The 22,988-nt window shown below is 32.6% G+C and overlaps 1 protein-coding gene across 1 annotated transcript in view; it reads left to right on the top strand.

The window, feature by feature from the left end:
- LOC113403108 (focal adhesion kinase 1) overlaps window positions 1–22,988 on the top strand; it is a 59,560-nt gene that overhangs the window by 3,808 nt on the left and 32,764 nt on the right. The window contains exon 2 of the mRNA XM_064219045.1: window positions 21,151–21,677. Within this exon, the coding sequence (XP_064075115.1) occupies window positions 21,241–21,677 (437 nt within the window). The 5' untranslated portion in view covers window positions 21,151–21,240. The remainder of the gene's footprint in view (window positions 1–21,150; window positions 21,678–22,988) is intronic.

The following is a 22,988-nucleotide window of genomic DNA, read 5'->3' as shown; positions in this document are numbered from 1 at the left end:
TAACCCAACTCCGAAGTTAGTCATTCCGTGACTCATTTGAGTCAGTAAGTCGGAAATAGGATAGTCGCTGGTTTGAACTGTCATAGTGACGCCTTCGTTATTTCTCTGGAGAGAATATACTGTGACTCTGTTACGATGTTTTGCGTCTCTGAAATCGTCTCGGTGACGGTTTTTTAGAAATAAACTTTAAATATAATCAGACAACAGACATCTAACAAGAAATTTTAGAACACTAATGGCTTTTGTCTCAAATTTATTTGGTGAAATACTTGTTAAATATATATTAACATGGGATCATGAAAATTGACGTGTTTTGATTCAGTATTTACAATAATGGGAGGGACACGATATTTAGAGCTATGTTACGCCATTGATACGTAAGACTAGATTATCAAACTTCCTAAAAAATGTGTGCATTTCGAATACGATTGCAGGTTCGTATTTCTATGTTCGAACGGAAATAGTTTCGAGTTTTATATAACTTTAATTTTTAAATCAAGAGATTTTAAGAATGGACGCGGTAATGTTTTCAAGCTAGACACAAATATTTTTAATTTTACTAAAAAGTTAATACTTGTTCAAAAAATTATATTTTGATATAGAATTAATATTCTACGCCAAAATATAATATCAATTTAACTTCTTTAAAATTATATTTTTGAACAAGTGATAGTATTACTTCAAGGCTCGTAAAAAATTAAAGGTTAAATAAAGCCGCGGTCGACATTTAGTCCTATATGAAAATGTAACACGATTGCAATAAAAGTATCTTCATCCACCTCGTATCAGTGTTCCGGCCATTATCTTAAACGTTCCTAACAATATATTCGATGTAAATAACCACGTATCGCGTAAACGCTTAAAGACATGTCTGTCGTAATACAGACGTCTGTAATACTAGAGATTTTACGCAAGCGACTAGAAATTATGGGCCCGACGTAATAACCCATTTCTGAGATCCGCAAAGCGTCGGATCGAGGAACCGAGATAATGCTATAATATGTTCCGAATTTTCCGAATTCATCCTCATATTGGGATTGCACTATGTGATATGATGTAATCGTTTCTGTATTATTATGTAAATCAAATAAAATGTTGATATATGTAAAATTTTGAGATGTAGCATTGTGTCTTTCCAATTGTCTTGTGCTGTTTGTTTATTTATTTTATTTTGAATAAAGGTGTTTGTTACACACGATAAATAAAGTGAAACAATTAATTGTATCCGATTAAATAGAAATAGAGCATGTCAAAATATAAAGCCAACTTGTAACCCATTAGCGGCTCATAACATAACATAACATAACATTAGTAATTTACAATAAACATAATAGGTGTCGTATAGGTAAAATCAAATATACATATTATTCAAGAAGGCCGTCATAAATGTGAAGCTATCACTGCTTCGCAATGTAGATTCTACCGAGAAGAACTGGCAAGCAACTAGTAGTTACAATGGTATCTTATTCAAATACTGTTTAATTATTATTTATTTTACAACGAATGCTAAGTCTTTTTAATTGTAAGGTATGTTTTTGAGGACAATTCTCCATATACCTTAGAACTATAGTTCGCTTTTATATGTATGTATGTATATATGTATGTATGTATGTATGCATGTATGTATGTATGTATGTATTGTGTATATATAAAAGCATGAATAATCACGAAATCTCAAAAACGAAAACACCTAAAAACTTGATATTTGGTAGGTAGGTTCCTTAAAGGGTGTAGATATCCGCTATGAATATCCACCCCTAAGGGGGTAAAACGGGGGTTGGAAGTGTTTTATAAATCTCGCGTGTGTAAAACCGCAGTTTCAGCTTGTTAAATATATTTTTTCCCGTTCCAATTAATTAAAAAAGTAAGTACATTTTGTGTATTTTAATATCTCAGTTTTTCAATTCCCATTACGCGTCCATATTAGCTAAGGTAGGTATTTCTGACGATACGAATCTTTGAAGTTATTCTTAACCGCGGAATGTGAACGCGAGTGGATTATAGGTTCATGTCATCTCATTATATTTACGACTCGTCCACTGTGTACACTCACGACAGCTAGCGGCTGTTGTTAAACAAATAACATCTATACAAACACGTCTGTGCTGATTCAGAGATCCAGTTCATCTGATGTATATTTAGTTAAAGTATCGAATTACTCGAGTGATGATGTCTTGCTCTTACCGTTGTTTTTTTTTTTATCTATGTATATGAAATTGTTTTTTTTTTATTAATATGTGATGAGAACTTTGTAATTTGTTGTATGGAGTAGAAGCGCATAGAGCAAAAATTTACAAATACCTTATAATAAATATATTTATATTAATAAATATTATTTGGAAACAATCAACAGCCTATCTTAGACATTTACATTTTATGACATTTCTTTGGGTCTTTCTCCTGACCTACTAACCAGCTTTCCTAGTTTTCAAATAACTCGAAAATTAAATCATAGAAATCATAGAAAAAAAGGATTATACTTCTGTGAATTCAGAATTGTCTATTTTAATATTTATTAGCAACTATTGACCCGTCGCGACTTCGCTCGAGAACAATTTATTAAAAAAAACATTATATGATATAAATATAATTTACACTTCAAAGTATTCACGAATAATGTTGCTTTCTACGATCGAAAAATACAATTAGATCAACACTCTACCTTCCTTACCTTCTTCATACAAACAAATTTAACCCCTTATAGATCTTATAGATTTACCACTAGTTTCAATATGATTATTTGATGTGCTGAAGAAACTAACAGCGAATTGATTAATAATATAACCTTCTGAGTCAGACACAGTCATCCTTATTCCAGACGCGTTACGCGTGCGTTATTCTATAGTTAAGTTTCGTTTCATAATTTCGAATGTTATTTCGTGAATAAAAAGTCAATCCGTCTCATTGAATAAATGACAAATAGGTTTTATAGACGTGCCTTTTTAAAAGTAAATATAAAAACGTATTACTAATATCGCGAGACAAAAAACTGGTTAATCAACGCGGTTATGATAATTATTGTTATGACAAAAAATAACCGCAAAAATTCTTCAATCGAACGCGTCCGGACGTGTAAATTGTATACTTAATTTTACTACTTTAATTTTCCTGCAAGTATTTAATGATTATACGTTAACTCGGCGGGTAACCTTGGCAGAAATACGCGGAAATAGTAGAAAAAAAAAATGGAAATTAAAAAATGTGATGGTCGTTGTGTCATTAATTTGAGTAATAAGTGAGACGGACCCCTCCCACAAACAAACATGGCTAATCACCGACTTCCATGTCGTTAATGGTGATTTCAATGATTGATCAGGACTCGAACGCGTTAATTTTGAGATGTCAAGGTTTACACTGTCAGAATTGTCCATTTTTAAAGATTACAAATGTTGTTTTTTTAATAGCTTTGCTAATATTCAAGTTTTCCTTGTGATAGAGGGAGAGGGAATGGTATTAAACCCAGGTCAAACGTTGACGTTCGAACTGGGTTTTTCTTATGAAGTTACGATTATAGTATGTGTGACATTGTATTGTTTTATTGGTAAGCTGTTCTTGCTTTTTGGGATATTAACGTTAATATTTTTTTACTATATTATTGTGTCTTTTAAAATCAATTTTTTAGCATTAGCAGCCTGTAAATTTCCCACTGCTGGGCTAAAGGCCTCCTCTCCCTTTGAGGAGAAGGTTTGGAGCATATATAAGTTGGCGGAATACACATGTGGCAGAATTTCGTTGAAATTAGACACATGCAGGTTTCCTCACGATGTTTTCCTTCACCGCCGAGCACGATATGAATTATAAACACAAATTAAGCACATGAAAATTCAGTGGTGCCTGCCTGGGTTTGAACCCGAAATCATCGGTTAAGATGCACGCGTTCTAACCACTGGGCCATCTCGGCTTATTTAAAATCATTAGTTACTACTAATTCAAATTCATTTCAAATAAATCTTATTAAAATCCAAATAAAAGTTTGTGAGAAACATCCAATCATACATATATATATACATGTTTGTTTGAGTTTCTTTCACCGGTTTTAGTATTTCCTTTTCCGAACCGGTGGCTGTGTTTTAATTGACAGTCAATAAGTAAACGTAAAGCTTCTGTAATGAATAAAGGTATTCAATTTGATTTAATTCGTTAGTCTTATGTTAACGAATAATATCAATTATTTTTCTGCTATTTTAATGAGTTTAAGTTGTTCGATGTTCGTATCGAAATTACAAGATTACAATTTAAATTGAATTCTACTTTTTTGTTTCCGAATTATTTATTTTTGTATGTATGTATCATGACAATAATAATGAACTAGTTTTGAAAAAATGAACTAGGTTTTTTATGATACCAAGTAAAGGTAGAGCCTATAATGCCTAAAATTCAAATGTTATTATTTAGATGATTTGACTTTGTTTTGTGCTATAAACTTAGTTTGTTTTACAGACTATATCTTATTTACTGTTTCAGTAACTTCATGCTTATCTTAGAGGAAGCTGTGCGTCTCTGACGATGATGTTATCTGAAGCCCACTTCATTAGAATGTCCGCAAACAAAACCGATTGTAAAAGGAATGTTTTATTAAGTTTTAATGATTACTTATCAAAAACTTGTTGATGATTTTGGGTTTTTTTTTATAACTTTTTTAAATTTGGCGCCCAAAACAGATTTGAGGCTTTTTATTGGGCTTATATTTCGGGTAGTCTATTTAAACACCTTGACGCATTGACGCTATGACAAATTAAAAAAAAAACGAGGTTGGATGACCACGACAACTACAGACTAATTGGTATAAGTTTAGTTCTTATCTAGACGTGTTTGAGTCTTTGATTTATTTAAAACAGCCACTGTCCAAGTACATGAGATTCTTTTTATGAAAAGGTTTCTTTAATATTTGATTTATGAGTTTTTTATAACCGATGACTAATAACGTATAATTGCTATGACGTATTGAATGTCATGCATATTAAGTTATTTAATTTCAATTTGTTCTTTATTTAAATATCTTGTATATAAAGATAGATGTTGTTATATAGACTGTTCACATACAAAGGCGCGCCCTTCCAAATCAAATTATCGATGCGTATTAGTAACGCTAATGCTTACAAGATGTCTAAGTGTGCGTAAATTAATGTAAAAACAAAGACAGCAAAAAATATATACAAATTTTTATTTATTTATTCTTAAAATACTTAAACTAAATTTGACATTTGGAGTATCAAAAATTGCATGAGGTGCAACAGACGGCAATCATTGGACAAAAGACTGATAGTACATGCATATTATATTTTTTTAATGACCGTTGATACAATTTAACGTAAATGCGCGCGCCTGATTGAGTAAACAGATCTGGACTTCGACACCGTTTGGTCGATCACTATAAAATTTGGCACCTGTTTTTTTTATAGAGTTTGTCTGTATAGCCACTTTGTTTTATCTCTGCTGTTCATGTTCAATTGGTATACATATATACGCGGGCCAACGTCTACTAGGTTGTGTGTATTACTTATTTAAAAGAAGTCTAGTGGCTACATAAATGGCGCAATCCCGAGGATTTTCGGAAAATTCTCATTAACAGTTGTTCTCGGAAATTGGAAGTTTACACTCCCGTGCCTCTGAAAACACGTAAATCCGTTATTCCTGCCCTGAACTCTTTCAGGTATGTCCTGCGTCTCGGCTGGTCTCTCTTGAGATTGCCCGCTGTGGTCAAAACACCCGGACGTTACCATCATTATCGTGAACATTTAAGATTTTTATTTTGTTTATTTAAATGAAAAATGCTAGCCGGAAACATAGTTATCTGATTGGTCGAGTTTTATTATCTGTCGAAATAATAACAAGGTCATTGTCTTATCTTCAAGCACACGGAAAGCGTTTAAGGTCGTTCTCTGAAAATATGCTTCTTAATATTAGTACCGACTTCCCTTATTTATGATATTGATAGGCAGAGCAAATGGATCTGATGGTATGCTGTCACCAACGCTGATAAAGATTGGCGCTGTAATTTTATTCTTTACATGGCCAATTCGCCAACACCAACCTTGGGAGCTAAGATGGGAACGCAGCTCACTCATCCAACCGGAACAAAACAATACAAAGTATTGCTGCTTGCCGCTAGAATATATGATGAGTGGGTGGTACCTACCGAGACGGGCTTGTACAATGCCACCCTAAGCCTGTATAACTTATGACTTTGCTTATAAATGTTGCTTAAGGGTTGATTGGTTGAACCATGATGTGTCTTATTCGAATGACAGAATTCATTTTTTAACTTAACTCCTGTTTACAAAGTTAACAATTAAAGCAGGTCATTTCTAAAGTCATAAAATGTTTGATGAAGGGAAATGGATATTAATTAGTCAACTATTGAAAAAGATTATTTATTTCTTCGTGAATTAAACGGTAATTATACAAAGAGTTTAATTCTACTGAGATCTCCAAAAACTAGTACAAACGATTTTATTTTAATTGACAATGTTTATTATTCAAGAAATAACTACAAATATTATAGACGTAAATATTTGAATCAACACAAGTTGAAATTCGCTGAGCTTTTAATGAATCGATATTTGTTTGTTTTAATTTGATTGACATCTGTTGAGACGATTAAATTAGCTTTCAATAAAGAATTTGATCGTCTAAAAACAATACAGACGAATTAATAACCTCCTCCTTTTTGAAGTCGGTTAAAAATATAATGTCTGTACTTGATTATACTATTAGTAAAATATAAGATTTATAAAATGTATATACTAAATGCCAATGGTTTTATACTAGAGGTGTTGCCAATTATAAAAACTCCTTTTTTTTTATAAAGCTAGTGAGAGGCTAATTACACTTACTTGCTACTGCAGAGGACAACCACTTCGGTGCACGTTTACGCGAGCAAACGTTGTTTATATTTATAAAATTGTAATCAAACTCTGATTGTTTCATATATATCAGAAATATTTTTATTGGAAGTAGCAAAAAAATTTTTTTTAATGTTTTCGGCAATTTTCTGTGATGTTTTGATACGTCAGTATGAAACATTACAATGAGATGACTGGACTGAACACGTGGATTTTAAAAGAATAACGTTCGATCAAATCCAGACAGAAAATACATTACGTATTTTCGGGTGAAAGGTATAAATAAACATGTGTTATTTCCAACCAAAATCTTAGAAATAATAAAAGGAAATCTATGTTACTATATAAAGCTAAACCTGTCTTTATCTCAAGATCTAGCAGTCCGATTTAAAATAAACGTTTTGCGTTAGATAGTCCATTTATTGAGAAGGGTTTTAGGACTACATAACATCATAATAAGATGTACGGAGGAAATTCTACTAATTTATAACGTTTACGATACGTTTCCGATCTAACTTCGACTGGACCACAACTGGATTTTCTTAGTAAACTAGAAAAACGTCTGAACGATTACGTTTCGATTCGATTGCGATAGTAAGGATTTGTTAGTAGAATTGTCTAATGTAGCAGGTTATCGATATAAAAGCTCTGCATCTCAATCAGTTATAAACAGTTTATTAAAATATTTTTAACACTCAGACAATGTTTTGTAATAATAAAATGATCTATCGTATTACTTGTATGATCTTGGCCTACGTACTCGTTCTGTATCCGACCAGTTTGGAATAACTTTCTACGGGGCACGCGGTATGCGAGCGACGTTTATGAAGAAATGTTATCACCGCTGGCTATCTTAATTACTTTGATCGTTCACTGTTTTTACATCAGTAAAATGTGCCGCTTTATCAAGTACCTGATGTGATACTTTTTTTTTAATTTGATCTCTATCAGGTATTTTGATTTAGCAAAGTTCAAAGAAATTGACAGATTCAGGAAGAACTTTTGGAACATGTGCCTTGTTTTATTGGTCAATTAACTTATTTGTTTTAAAAATGAATTAAATGTCATTTAGTAATGTACTTGTTTATTTGTATTTCATGTATTCACCATTTTGGATGACAAAATGTTTGATTTCATCACGTCTATCGTATTGTGTTGCGTATTAATAGATGCTAAAAACTCATTTATGAGGCTAATCCCATAACCATTCTCTGATTTGTCATTCGTTGACGTATTTTCACCGGAATTGTTGAATTGAATTTAGGATGGCGTGATCCAATTTCATGCAGTAGGACTTGTATCTATTGCCTCATCTCTTTTATGTGCAATTAACTAACTGACAGTGACTCATTGGGTAAACTGTGTTGAGTTTAATAACCTAGTTCAGGGGTTCTTAATCTTTTTGTAGTAGAGGAACGCTAAATTGTTTTGCATTTATGAAATATCGCCAGCCTCAAAGCAGGGGTCTTCAACCTTTTCTGAATTCAAGGACGCCGTGAGAGAGATTTATCGTAAATAGAATTTCATTATAAGCGAAGAAAAAGCGAAATAGATAGATGCTTTGAAGATTAATTAAGTATTGTATAATTTTTCGTCTTATTTTGTAAACCAAAATAATATCATTTTATTTTCCAATAGATTTTAATCGGGTGCTTAAGTTCCTTGCAATGAACACTTGGAGTATCTTAACGAAAACCGCCGACCGCGCCTTAAGAGCCACTGACTAGAGTATTTTAGTTATTATAGTCTGACGTCCATTTATGATGATAGATCAATAAATAACATTCTCTTTAAATAATAACTGTTTTTTAATAATTCAATGATAATTATTTTAACTAAAATATAATTATATATTACTATATTGGAATGTAATTGTTTCTAATTTGAATTAGGTTAAATTTCGATTTTTCATGATGAATGATTTGGGCTTATTTTCAAAATCATCGTCATTTTTAAGATTGTGTGCGTGCGTCTGTGTTCGCGTTGAAGACTTCTTTTTAGTTTAGACAATTTTAGTTTTCTCTATCGGAATGAAATATTTTAATCTTTATACTTTAAATTTTAATAGCTTTAAAACTCTCTTACGGAGTAAATTTTTCTCAAATATATTAATCGTGACTTTGAAAAGTCTACGATTTTAGGTTATATTCATAGCTCCATTATTATATTTTGCCGCCAAAATTCAGTCAGCTTTCAGTTTTGTTTTGTTTCGAATATAAATTAATATAAAATCATTCTCTGCAAAAAATCGCGTCTCGTGCTTAAGTATGCCCCGCTGGTAATGTTCTTAAGTACATTTTAAAAACGTCTTTCATTTGTCGCATTTAATCCAGCGTGTGTTGTTACTCCAATTTCTGGGAGTGACTCGTCCATTAGCTAAATTGCCTGAACGGCGTTTTGGTCATTTCCCGCTGTTTACTCTGTATGTCCTGCTTAGCCATTAGTTACATAATATTCGGTATTTTTATATTACTGTTCCATTTTCATTTTTCAAATCGAATAAACCTTCCAGCGTTTAACATTACGTCTGACGTTCCTTTGATAACGATGATGATTGTATTATTTTTCATTTTATGCGTGAATACAAAATATTTTCGAGGACAAGAAATTGCGATTCATGTTCTTGCGAAAAGATCACTTCTGACCTAATAACCAAGTGACAGGCATCGGTTACGAGTTCAAAGAAGTCAGCGATCTGTCAACCTACGACGTAGTTATGAATGATCACTAAGTTTTATGTTATTATATCGTTTGTACAAAAGTAAGAACAGTTATGTATAATGAGAAAGTTAAGAGTTTTACTTTAAGAAAGGTTAGCCTGTAAATTTCTCACAGCTGGGCTAAGGCGACATTTTGGAATTTATTTTATCCTACACGGGTAGGATTCCTCGCGATGTTTTCCTTCACCATCGAACACGAGATGAATCATAAACACTACAAGTCATCAATATATAGGATCCATAATTTATTAATATATAAAATAAATTTGAAAACAAAGAATGAACATCGAGGAAGCGTAACATCGATGTCGCTTCGACACAAACGAGCATATTTACAGGAATTCCCTGTTCTGATTCATCGGATCCTTTGGCGAAGCTCCAGTCTCACCCGGTAATAAATAATAAACAACACCGCTACGCTCGTTTTAATGATCTTGCGGTTTGATGCAATTATTGCTTTAGAATAATTTACTAAGTTAAATATTACACATTGTATTGAATCTATAAGATTTACGATTTGTCTTATCTTTTGAAAGATTTTGGATATGTTTGAGGCGTTTGGTTGTAGTAATAATTACGGTTGAAATTGTTTAATTTTTTAGCCGAGGTGGCCCAGTGGTTAGAATGCGTGCATCTTAGCCGATGATTTCGGGTTCAAACCCAGGCAAGCACCACTGAATATTCATGTGCTTAATTTGTGTTTATAATTCATCTCGTACTCGGCCATGAAGGAAAACTTCGTGAGGAAACCTGCATGTGTCTAATTTCAACGAAATTCTGCCACATGTGTATTCCAGCAACCCGCATTGGAGAAGCGTGGTTGAATATGCTCCAAAACCTTCTGCTCAAAGGGAGAGGAGGCCTTAGCCCAGCAATGGGAAATTTACAGGCCGCTAATGTGAAAAAAAACATGTTTAATTTTTTAAGTAATAAATGATGTTTACTTAGTGGTAGGGCTTTGTGCAAGCCCGTCTGGGTAGGGACCACCCAGTCATCAGATATTCCACCGCGAAACGGCAATACTTAATGTTATGTTCCTGTTTGAAGGGTGAGTGAACCAGCACTACAGGCACAATGGACATAACATCTCAGTTCCGAAGATTGGTTGGGCATTGGTGATGTAATGAATGGTTCAAAAAGCGCCAATATTTATGGAAATTGGTGATAATCAGCGAGTAGCACATTCGACCGCCCAACCAATTTGAAAATCGATTTAAGACTAATCTTCTTTCAATGCGTGTATCCCTTCAACTATAATTGTTAAAGTCAATGTCGAATATTACATTGTCATATTTCATTCTTAGAAAGCATATTTTGTCTCTCTCGTTTGTGGTAGGGTTGGTAAATATTCTTTTCGAATATTTTCTACGATCTCTCCTTTCGGTTGTTTGAAAGAAATAGTTCAATCGAAGTACACACCGCGGAAATATCTTCAACATTTTTGATCGCAGTTCTGATTCAGCGCGTCCTTTGGCGCAGTTCCAATCCCGTACCTAATATCGTTATACTAATAAATAATAAACGAAACAACGCTTTAATGGTCTCTCGTGGAATATTGTGAATGATTTTAGAAATTGATATTAAATTATCTGTGTGCCGCTTCGCTCGGCTTTAATTATATCTCGGCAATAATAATGGTTTACGTGTTTTATTTAGTTTTTATTTTAAATTAAATAAACAACACCGCTACGCTCGTTTTAATGATCTTGCGGTTTGATGCAATTATTGCTTTAGAATAATTTACTAAGTTAAATATTACACATTGTATCGAATCTATAAGATTTACGATTTGTCTTATCTTTTGAAAGATTTTGGATATGTTTGAGGCGTTTGGTTATAGTAATAATTACGGTTGAAAATGTTCAATTTTTTTAAGTGAAAAATTTAGTTTTTGTTAGAGGTAAATTATTGCATCGTCGGTATAGTTGGCTTATAAGGTTACGGGGGTAAGGCTGCAGTTTATTTGTGTAGAAATTTTCATGCCAGAGTTCGATAATTATTATTTACTCGAGCCTCGGAAAGTATGTATTGGCTCGTTCGATCGTTAGCTTTATCCTTGAAGGCCCTCTGATCGTGTCAGTCTGTTCCATTCCATCGGATTATGACGAAAAATAGAAAAACGGGTGCGCCTGTTTCCGTTTATACTTATGTACGATGTCATACGCAGTTTAATAGGTGACCTACATCGGTCGGGAGTCATAACTTTAAATTGGTAATGTATTCGAAAATTAAACGCTATTTAACAGCCAAAGAATTATTACTAACTATTATACAATACGGCCATTAGGAAAGCGACACGAATATGTTATTATAATTATTGCGTTAATGTGAATAAAGTGGCAAGCCTGGGCTTTAAATATTCAGCGCATTTAAAGCGCTCACCCGCTGCTTTAAGCCCTTTCATTTGATAACACGGCAATTTTTTTTTGTACAAGTGCTTATTGGTCTAAGGAGCTCCATATACAATTTACTTTGATGTCAAATAGCTTATAGGCAGTGGACGATCTAGACGTTTCTAATGACACCTCATTTGACAAATTATAATTTTTAGCCGAGTTAAAAATTTGTCGGGTAAAAATTAGTATAATACGTTAGTCTCATAAAACCAAATTATACTGTAGTGTACACAGATCTATAGTAACATATTCATTAGCATTAGATTTATATTTTATATAAATATATATTATCTGTGTATTTTATGCATCTGTCATCTCGAGTGACACACGTCGCAAAAGCGCGGGAAAAGAGGATATATAAAAATGGGCGCGCGGTGAAGACGGTGTGTGTGCACAGCGAGCTGATATTTAAATATAATATTTATTTTATTTAATTGGTAGATCGACTTTACATGTGAACATTACATATACAAAGCTAAAATATCTTATTAAATAGTCATTGTAATTAATATTAATTAATGTAATTAAAATAGCTTTCAGAGAGCGAAGCGTTTTAACGAGTTGCAATCTATGTTACTCATAGTGATAAGATCATAAAATGACTGAAAGTAATATAATATTATAACTTTAGTATAAAAATATTGAACAAATACGAAATCTATGTAAAACAAATAATTGTCATTCCATAAATATCACCGACTGACACAACGATGGCCAATGGTCCATTGAGATATAAACAACTTGGAGCAATATTTTTTATTGAGACTTGGTGCGCGGGCTGGCTATTGGTAACCATTGCATGTAGACATTGGCCGTAACACATCCTAACTATATTTTACATCGCCAATGCACGCCAACCTTGGTAACTGGTAGTTACATTGGCTCACTCATCTAATGCTAAGTAGTGCTGTTTGGTGGTAGATTGTATAAGATGGTGGAATCAACTAAGTGAAGACGAGAAAGTTGTCCTATTTCTACACAAAACAAATTTCTGCTTCAATAATGTGCATTTTCATAACTGATTCAATAAAAAATCTAGTTCAACACTTTATACTTTAAAACTAGAAAAAAATACAACCTTCAACCTTTATTGACGCTTATAAAGCTCTCAAGCACTTAACTGGAAGTCGGTGCTTGAGTCACGCTCACTCGACGTCTCTCCTTTATCACGACATCGGTGTTACGTCATCTGATAACGTAATACGAATAAATTAACAATTTAAATTAAAAAATGTATACTAGAAAACGAAAAAAAGTAGCTAGAAATCAGGCTCGTATTTGTTAACCACTCAATTTTAGTACGCTTTATTTATGTTTTAAAATACATCTAGTTCTCGGCGGTGAAGATGTACAACGCTTGGAAATGCTGCCTGCTTGTCAAATGTGTAATCACCAACTCGCATGGAAATTCTGGAATAAGCTCCTAATCTTCTCATGAAGAAGGAAGTCTTAGTCCAGACACGGGATATTATTAGGGCCGTTACTTTATGGAGGCTGACTGGCAAATAGACCATCTGGCAGTTGGTGGTTACCACCGCCCATAGACTTTGGCGCTGAAATATTAACCATTCTAGCGGGTTGGCACAAATCTAGGGGTTTCTACTCGTATATTTACCTCCAAGTAAATGTACGAGATGACGAGAAGAGAAGAGGATCTTAGTGTTCCCTCGTCATACGGTTTTGTGGAAACAAGGTACAAACCACTTGTCAGCTGTTCTATCGCTAAACAGTGAATAGTTTATTTTGGTCTGTTTCGTTTTACCAGAACAACCAGTGCAGTACGAAGTATATCATATATTAAATTCTGTAGTTGATGACGTACGCACTAAATTATTGCAATCTTTTCTTTGCGTTTATATAACTTAAAAGTTACTCTATATTTCCATTTTAACACGTAATTCAGAATTATAATTGAGTTCAATATGAGAAAACTTTAGATAATTTATAGTGTCGTACTACAAAAGTGTGTTTTTACTTAGTGGCTTACTGTTGGCCGCTACTTTTTTCGACACGTTCTCGTATTTGACAGTCTATCTAAACGTATAAATAATGATAGAAGAAAACTCATGATTTTCTTTCTATTAACAATTATCATATTATTATATATTATATATAATAACTATTAAGTATCTATTAACAATTCTTCTCGGTCACTTTTTGTACCGTTCAAGTTTTTCCTATAGTTGAAGTTATCAATAATTTGTTATATAATTTTTAATGTTGCTATTTTTCGGTCAGTTTGATTAATTCTTGGATTTCCTCTTTGATTGAAGATAACAAGTTGCCCATTTTAATGAAGATTAATTATGAATGTGTCATGTTGAAATATGTTGAGAGAGAAACACTCGTCAAATATTCGTTTTATTTGAAATCTGCATTGATTGGCTTGTCCTTGAGATCGTCTGTCGTAGCCGAAACTCAGTTTGGATGACACAATTACAACATCGAGCATTAAAACTAAAAATATAAATATGAACTCTGCAATCAAATTTTTCATCAACATCTAATCGCGATAAATTGCTGATCAGGGTCCTTTCCCAATGCACGAAAACTGTTTAATTCTGCCATATGTTTTTTTAGAGATTAATAAAGAATGTTTAGTACGGAATAGTTTGTGGTAATAAGCTTGTTTATATTTCAATAGAATCACAAGGCAGTTTAGTTCGTCTGTTCCGGTTCCCCGTACCGACAGACGCGTCGCAAAACAAAACTTCGAACAGTTTATCTTACATAATCGTATATAAACTTTGCTGCGCGAAATAGCGCTTGTAAAACGCCAAAGTAACTTAGACAGAAGAGTAGGTTCGTTGTTAAATTAAAGTGGAATACTTGTTCTGTATTTGAAATTTATTTCTTGAAATCACATATTTGTCTTTTACTGTATTAATACACGTATGTGTGTGTATAAACATCGTACATATATGTAGTTAGAATATTATGTATGTAGTCGATACCACAATATTACAAAGAAGCATTTTTTCGACGTAAATTATTTATGTATTTTATACAATCTATTTACGCACATATAAATTTTAATTTTAATCTGTTCTATAAATAAACCTATGCATATATGATTCATATACTAGTATGCGGGGTCATACGTTCAAAGAGTAGGTATAAGAATCGAGTTTTAAAACTTATGCTGTAGCAAGAAAAATAATTATGAACTTTTGCATTATTTAAAAGTAAACTTAAAAATCACCGCAATCATAATTGTCAGAACTTTTTTACGATTTGGAATCTAGAATAGCACTGTAGGATCGAATATCCTACCTTTGGTCTAAATGTGAAGTTATCATGGCGCTAGTAGGTATTCATTAATTCTTAGCTTTTATTTCTGCTAGAACTACTGACATATTTATTTCTTAAAAAAATATAATGATAAAATATTAAAATTATATGCATGTGGTTATTTCTACGCAAACTTTTATCACGTATAATGATGTAAGAAATAAGTTGACATACTTAGTTAAGTTTAGTAGGTTTTAGAACTAAATATCAGAATAATTTATTTCTTTTATTTTTATGATAAACTTTAGTATAGTAGAGTGTAGTGGTTAGAACGCGTGCATCTTATCTTTGATTTTTATCATGTGCTCACCGATAAAGAAAAACATCGTGAGGAAACTTGCATGTGTCTCATTTGAGCAGCATTTTTTTGAGCATTGGAGCAGCCTGGTAGAATTAGCTCCAAAATCTTCTCAAAGGGAGAGGATGCCTGATGTCCAGCAGTGGGATGTCTGCCATTGCTGGGCATACACTGCTAGGCATGGGCCTGTAAATGTTTATATATGTTACTTTATTACATACACATTAGTTATCCTAAAATTATTGATATTATATTAACAGTGATGCTGTCTGGAAATTAAAACAATAATAATAATATTTTAATTAGCCTACAACGTTAACTATTTGACGACAACAGTTCTACGTCTTACAAAATCAAGGTATTTGTGATTGAAAGAACTATTAATTAATTAATCAATGATTTGTTCATCGTTATCTAAGGTAACTTATATCGTTGCTAAATTTACATTCAGCAGCAAAAAAGCTCTATCTGGCTCTATAGGATGTACAAACGCCATTTAGAAAGAAAATCGATTTTGGTTATAAAAATAAGTTCTTCTCCGAAATGATTGACGCCGTCCGTCACGCAGTTTATGTACCATTCGTCAAGATTTCGACATTTGCATCAAACGTGCCATTAAATTCGAACCGTTAGCAGAGTTTGCGACGTGATATATGATGAGAAGTGACGGGCTGATTTAAACAATTTATTCAGTATAGAAGTTTTATACGATTTAGTTTTATTATGACATCGATCTGATAAGGGTTAATGATTTTTGGAATCGGGAAAGGGTGTTTTCCAAACCCGCCTGGTTAGTTTTACCAATTCTTCTATGACCAAACAGCAATAATTTGTGTTTCTGTAATCAGTTTTGAATGGCGAGTAAGCCAGTGTAATTGTTCAAGAGATTTATCAGCTTTTGTTAGATGCATAAGGGAGCATTGAAGTTCCAAATATAACGAAGGTGAATGATTCGGGTGATCCATGTTCAATTGTTCAGGGTAAACCCTCTGTTCGTGAATTCCATTAGAAAAATACCCGGTAAAGTTGCGGACCATCTAATATTAAAATATTCAATATGTGATACTTAAATTTAATTATCGTATTGTGATTCAAGATATAATAAATTCGGTTATATAAAACTCTTTTTGACAAATTACTTAAAGCAAAGCTATGCTTTGTTATGTTCTCCAATATTTTGCAATTTATGAAGTTATATTAATAAAAATCGTCAAATTTAATATAGTTAAATCGGAGAAGAAAACGTATATACTGGTGTTATATACTTAAATGTTCTCATTAGTCATGCTGTCACGGGAAACGTATATTAATTTAGGTGTGTTGAGTTGAAGCTTACCATGTGTAAAATATTTATTCAAATGTAAGGTACATTTCAAGAGATCTAAATAACCCATTTGTTTAATGGCGTTAATCGAGTTCATTATCTATTTGCACGTTCTATAAATTCGATGATATATATTTAATACTAGCTGTGCCCGCGATTTCGTGCGCGTTGTTTGAATTTAAGTTATTTGGATATTGTAGCGTGATTTTATTTTTATTCTATATATAATTCTTAAATAATCTTAAAGTAGCCTAAGTTACTCCTTATTACATCCGCTATCTGCCAGTGAAAGTCCCGTCTAAATCGGTTCAGTCGTTCCAGAGAATAGCCGGAACAAACAGACAGACAGACAAAAATTGTAAAAATGTGTTATTTTGGTATATGTACCGTGTATACATTTAGTAAAAATGGGTTAGTTTAATATTACAAACAGACACTCCAATTTTATTATATGTATAGATTTATAACGCATGCGTATCGTCTTCAAACTTCCAAGCAACTGTCATTCGATCACAATGCATACGATATTAGGTGTGTATATGTAGCTCGTTTTGCGTCCCACGTTTTATGCACAAAATCACCAACATCTGAACAAACGAGAACGCTCTGTGAATGTATAACAATAGAGATCAAAATTCCTTGCTAATAATAATGAGGTAAGTATATCAATGTTACCAATTACGCTGTCTGTATTGTTTGTTCCGGCTATTGTATGCGAGTTCCCCTGTTTTAATACGGGGACAAAAATATCATTGCCTGATTACTTAGAATGTCTGCTGGTAGACTGAGGCCGTACTTGTGTGATATTGTCGCACACTACGAACTTTTTTGTGGACTTCTACATCATCTACATGAGACCTGAGACTACGAAAGCCGAGGTGACCTAGATAGAACCTATCCACAATTATAGACCGTTAAAAAATTATTATTTTTAGTCGACAACATAGGTATATCAGCAAAATTCGTATAAGCGAGACTTTTATATATAAACCCTTAAATTTTATTACATGACAGTTCAACGGGCGGCCATATTTGAAGTTTACGGGTCATGTTATGGATGTTTGATAATAATCACAACTTTAATGAAATGTTATATGAAAAGTAAATGATAAGCCGTTTTTGTTTTGTTATTTTTATTTTACCCGAACGAAGCCGCGTTTTTCATCAAGTAATATTATAAAATCGATACAAAATTAAGTCAATTTCAATTATTAGAACAAGTTTCCATCACCGTAATTGAACTGTCATTCGTTTCGATAGTATTTGTATGGACATACGTAATGGGTCACCCTAATGTCTCAGTCGGACCGTTGATATCGAGATCGAGTCGTCTGACTCATAGAAATGACGATGTCTATACAATGTACGTATACTTTTATTTCCTGCGATTCAAGCAGGCTTCCTGCGGCTTCTACATTAGGCGGCCTTTTTTTGTATATGTAATTTATCACCAGACTGATATACCTACTCGATTGGTATTCCGTTATGAAACTTTCTGTCATATAATTATACCTTATTGAATATATTCGTGGCATAAATGGTCTGCCAGGATGTCCCAGTGTACAGAACACGTGGATCATAATAGGTGGGATTGAAGTCAAGTATAGGCTCCAGAACTATTTATTTGTGATTCAAAAATCTTAATTCATCGAATTAAACTTTGAGACGTTTACGATGGGAATTATAAATATTAATTTTTACTTGCACACGTTGATTTCGCCCAGCAGGATATTTATGGAATGCTTACTAAATAGAGCACGAATCGAAATAATACAATCTACATTTAAGATACCAATATATTAAATAAAATGCAAAATTCAAAAGGATTATTTTCTTAAACTATATCATTTCAAATTTGTATTCCGACTATTTTTTTGTGTTGTTTATATTAATTAAAATGATAGCAATTATACATAAAATAATTACGTGTGACGCAACATAGAACATTGTTGTTTGACCTGCCTTAGCTAATTACGAATATGGGTTACTTTTGGCTTTACAATTTAAACAACGAAACATTTTTTTAAAGTGTTGTTTCAGGGTAATAGTTATGTGCTTGTGCAGGTTAATTTGCGCAATTGTATATTTATAATACGTATATCCTCTTGATAATTCAATGGTTTTACAGCGTCAAATTCAGTATTCTTTTCATTGTCTGAGTTTCTTTAGCCGATTCTTCTCATATTCTTTTCCGAGCCGGTGGTAGTGTTTTATTTGACAATCAATAAATCAAACCACATAAAAATACTCCTCATTTCCGGCTCATAAAAGCACTTTTGAATCGTCATGTCTTATTTATCAATGTTTTTTTGACGTGAGCATTAAATTTTTGAATAGGTCAAGTTAAAAATAACTTTTGAATCTTATTATAGAAACGGACGTGCCCCAGGAAAGATGTATTATCTTTGCGGGGTCGGAAACTAGGTACTATTAGTTTGTAAGTGTAATGCTTCCATATATAATCTTCTTATCTTATATATGTATATATTTATTAAATAAAATATTTTTATTTGATTGGTTGCGTACGAATAGAGGTTATAACTAAAAAGGTTATATATATATATTATAAATATAAAGAAATGTTATTTAAAAATATTATTTTAATATCGTTAAATGTTTAAGATGTTATCATAGCGACGTTAAAAGACAATTCTAATGTTTATACCGAGTATATCAGTATTAAAATGGCGAATAGATTACGTCCTGTCGCCATTTCCTGAGCGACCGTTTAGTATGCAATGTTATTCGAATACATCCTACCATCGCCCATTACATACAGTAACCATTTTATGGTTATCCCTTTTTGATGCAGATGCTTGACAAGATTGTGGGAAATCTGAAGCTTAACTAATGTAGAATCATGGTGAAGCGAAATATTTGTATAAAAGAGAAATTGACTCATGCCTTCCTGCCATCTTAGGTTCGGATTTTAATCCTCGATTTGAGCCTGTAACGAGTTACTAAGTTTTCTTTTCAATAAATTCTCATTAATGAATTGGAGTTTAGGTTCTCCCGTATCTCCGAAAGCACAAAAATTTGTCAGTCGTGCGTCGGATGCTCCTCAAGATGCAGATTTCATTTTTGGATGGTGAAAGTGAACGAGAGCAGCAATGTAGACTTTATGCACTTACTCATGATAAATGTCATAACAGCAGTATTATAATTTTAATTGAAGAAAATTTAATTTAGTTCACTATATTTTAATAAAACCAACATATATATGTATTATTGTATAGTTATGGTTAAGAAATTAAACATCACGGCATATATTATGATAATGAAAATCGACATAAAATTGATTACGTATGCAAATCGCTGTTAAGACTTCATGCAAAAACAAACATCAATTTGAATCAATAAATGTCGCTTACGTCATTTTAAAATAATTCGATAAAATATACACTTACAATGATTTATTTAACGAAGTTATCGTATCTTAAATGTGTTATAAGAATAGGGGTCAATGACACTGAAAATACTAGCATAACTACGTGATACAAATTGATAAGTTCAGAAAATCAATGTCAAATGTTTGCTAAAAATGTATACCTACTTATCAATTGCGCTGTCTTCAGCGTGTTTCATCAATTTCTTGAAAAACGATTACATTCCTCGGAAGTTAAAGAAATACTTCCTAGAATTACTAAGGAATATTACTGGTAAAAAACCCAACAACAAATAATTATACAATGATCGTTCATTGTTTTCAGGAAATAATAATAATAATACAACTTATTATAAAGCAAGAACATGTAAAAGTTTACAATATCAATATCATAAAAATATCCAAGACGCTAACAAGCTATCTCTTCCAGGATTACAATTATAATGTAACGTCTAATAGGATTGCATATGATATCATTACAAATCATAACAAATCCAATGATAAAATAATAGAAAAATGAAACGCGATTATGGTTCAAATCATAGCACTTTATCGGGTATCCGGTTCGGACACTCCAGTAGCATTCATTTATCTGATAACCATTCATCGGAAGGTAGGAATGATACCTTATTGTGATGCGTTACATATGACACTTGATTCATTCGTATCGTTCCGTTTTATCAAGAATTCGTAGGCGTAACGTGTGATTGCGTACCTTGGTGGGGGATTGTTATGCACATTTCGCTCCAACCTCATATAGTCAATGAATTACTTTCGGATATCACGCACGTTCGTCTTCAATATTTGATTTGATTGATTACGTGTTTCGCTAAACTTGTGATAAGTGTAATATTATTCATTACTACTGGTAACTCTACCTCGTTTATGCAGTAATAAGCATCGATAAAGTCGAAGTGTTAATTTAAAGTCGAAAGTTTGAGTGTTTTAACGAAATAAAATTAAATAAAAAGTGTTTAAAAAATGGTAATGGAGTCTGCACAGCCCAATGGGCGGTTTTGGCCATTATCTCCGCGATTATGGCGTCGTAGCAACGAGTATTCAAAAGTCGTATTCGAACCGAGACGACCTCCGACTTCGCCGATCGAAATACGAAAGCATGAGAGAATCGACGAAACGCCAGATTTGTTACGGTCTAGAAGTTTCATTAATGATAAGTTAGATCATTTAAATCTGGACGAAGGAATAGAATTAAGGAACAGTCTAGAATATAAGAATAGATGGAGCGTAGATTCTAAGAAGCCACCGGTTAAAGAAACTAAAAAGGATGACGTTGTCAAATTGAGATCCAAGAAACAAAGACAGCCCAGACCGAACAGTCTCCAGCTGTTACTTTGCCCTTCAAGTTCGGGACACTACAGCAGTAACACGTGGAGATACACCAGGGTTCGATCGAAAAGGTTCGTTATTTTACGTCTAAAATGATTAAATTAGAATGAAAAGCTTTCATTTTTTTTTTTAAATAAGGTTAGACAATTATATAGAAAATAATTTATTGATTCGAACATTGTTGAAACTTTTTAGGGTACCATTTAGGGTCCTATTTGTTATCTTAGTGAAAAATCTGGCACGTTTACAAATGGATCCAGTTTCTCAGGTATAAAAGAAGTATGCGTTGCTTAATTACATCTTAACGTAATCAAGTTACTGATGACTGGAATTAATGAATTCGTACACTTTCCCTTACACTCGTGGTCGTAAATGTCTCCACCTTGCTCGACGATGTGGGTGGCGTGTGGAGGCTATTTTGAAGGCTCGATAAGCGATATTAAATTCGACTTCAACTGTTTGTGATGGAATTCGATAGGTTCGAATTAACATTGATTTATGATTCTACATATATTTGGGATGATTAACTATTAAATATGAATGAGTATTCATTATGATGTCGTTTAATATGTACGGTTCCACGTCTTGCTTTATATCTGTGTACATCTTAAATGTATCGTTCTTCATTTTTGCTCTGCGCAGTGTTTTCAGTTGTCTGTCAGTCTTTATTTCTATTAACGGTTACTGCTTCAACATTTGATTGAAATTTATAAAGGCTAAGCAAAGACTTAAGAAAAATGTTTTGGATTTTTTGTTTATATCTTGTTGATAACACTAGTTAAAGTACTAGTTTTTTAAAGAATTAGCACTATCTAATAGAACTTTACGAATTTACTAACTTTAAATGTTTTTCCTATGTGACTTGTTATAAAAATAATGAGAATGCGGAGTATAGTAAATATGCATATATATAGGAATACCTTCTTTTAATTTAAAAGAAGATATTCTCATATATTATAAATATATAGTTGTTATATAGTTTTCGTACACGGCCTTTCTCGCGTTTTAGCGTTCTTTAACAAAATAATATAATGTAAAAAGATTTTGCTTTAACTAATATACAAATTTAATTAAATAAAAATGACCCGAATATAAATATTAATTCAAAAAATAATTATTATGAAATGTATGAAAAAATAATTTTAAGTCGAAAGCAAAGAAATAATTAATTATGTACTAAGGATATCTCCTTATCAATTTTCTCATAGGTGTGCCCTGTAACTGTTTCTAGGTATATAAATATAATATAAATAATATAATATTAAATATTGGACAACATCACATACATTACTCTGATCCCAATGTAAGTAGCTAAAGCACTTGTGTTATAGAAAATCAGATATAACGACGGTACCACATAGACCCAAGACAACATAGAAAAC

The sequence above is a fragment of the Vanessa tameamea genome, chromosome 25 (assembly GCF_037043105.1).
Source record: "Vanessa tameamea isolate UH-Manoa-2023 chromosome 25, ilVanTame1 primary haplotype, whole genome shotgun sequence".
In the NCBI taxonomy this organism is placed as follows: domain Eukaryota; kingdom Metazoa; phylum Arthropoda; class Insecta; order Lepidoptera; family Nymphalidae; genus Vanessa; species Vanessa tameamea.
Note: the sequence above shows the minus strand (reverse complement) of the source record. Positions and strands in the feature narration are given on the sequence as shown.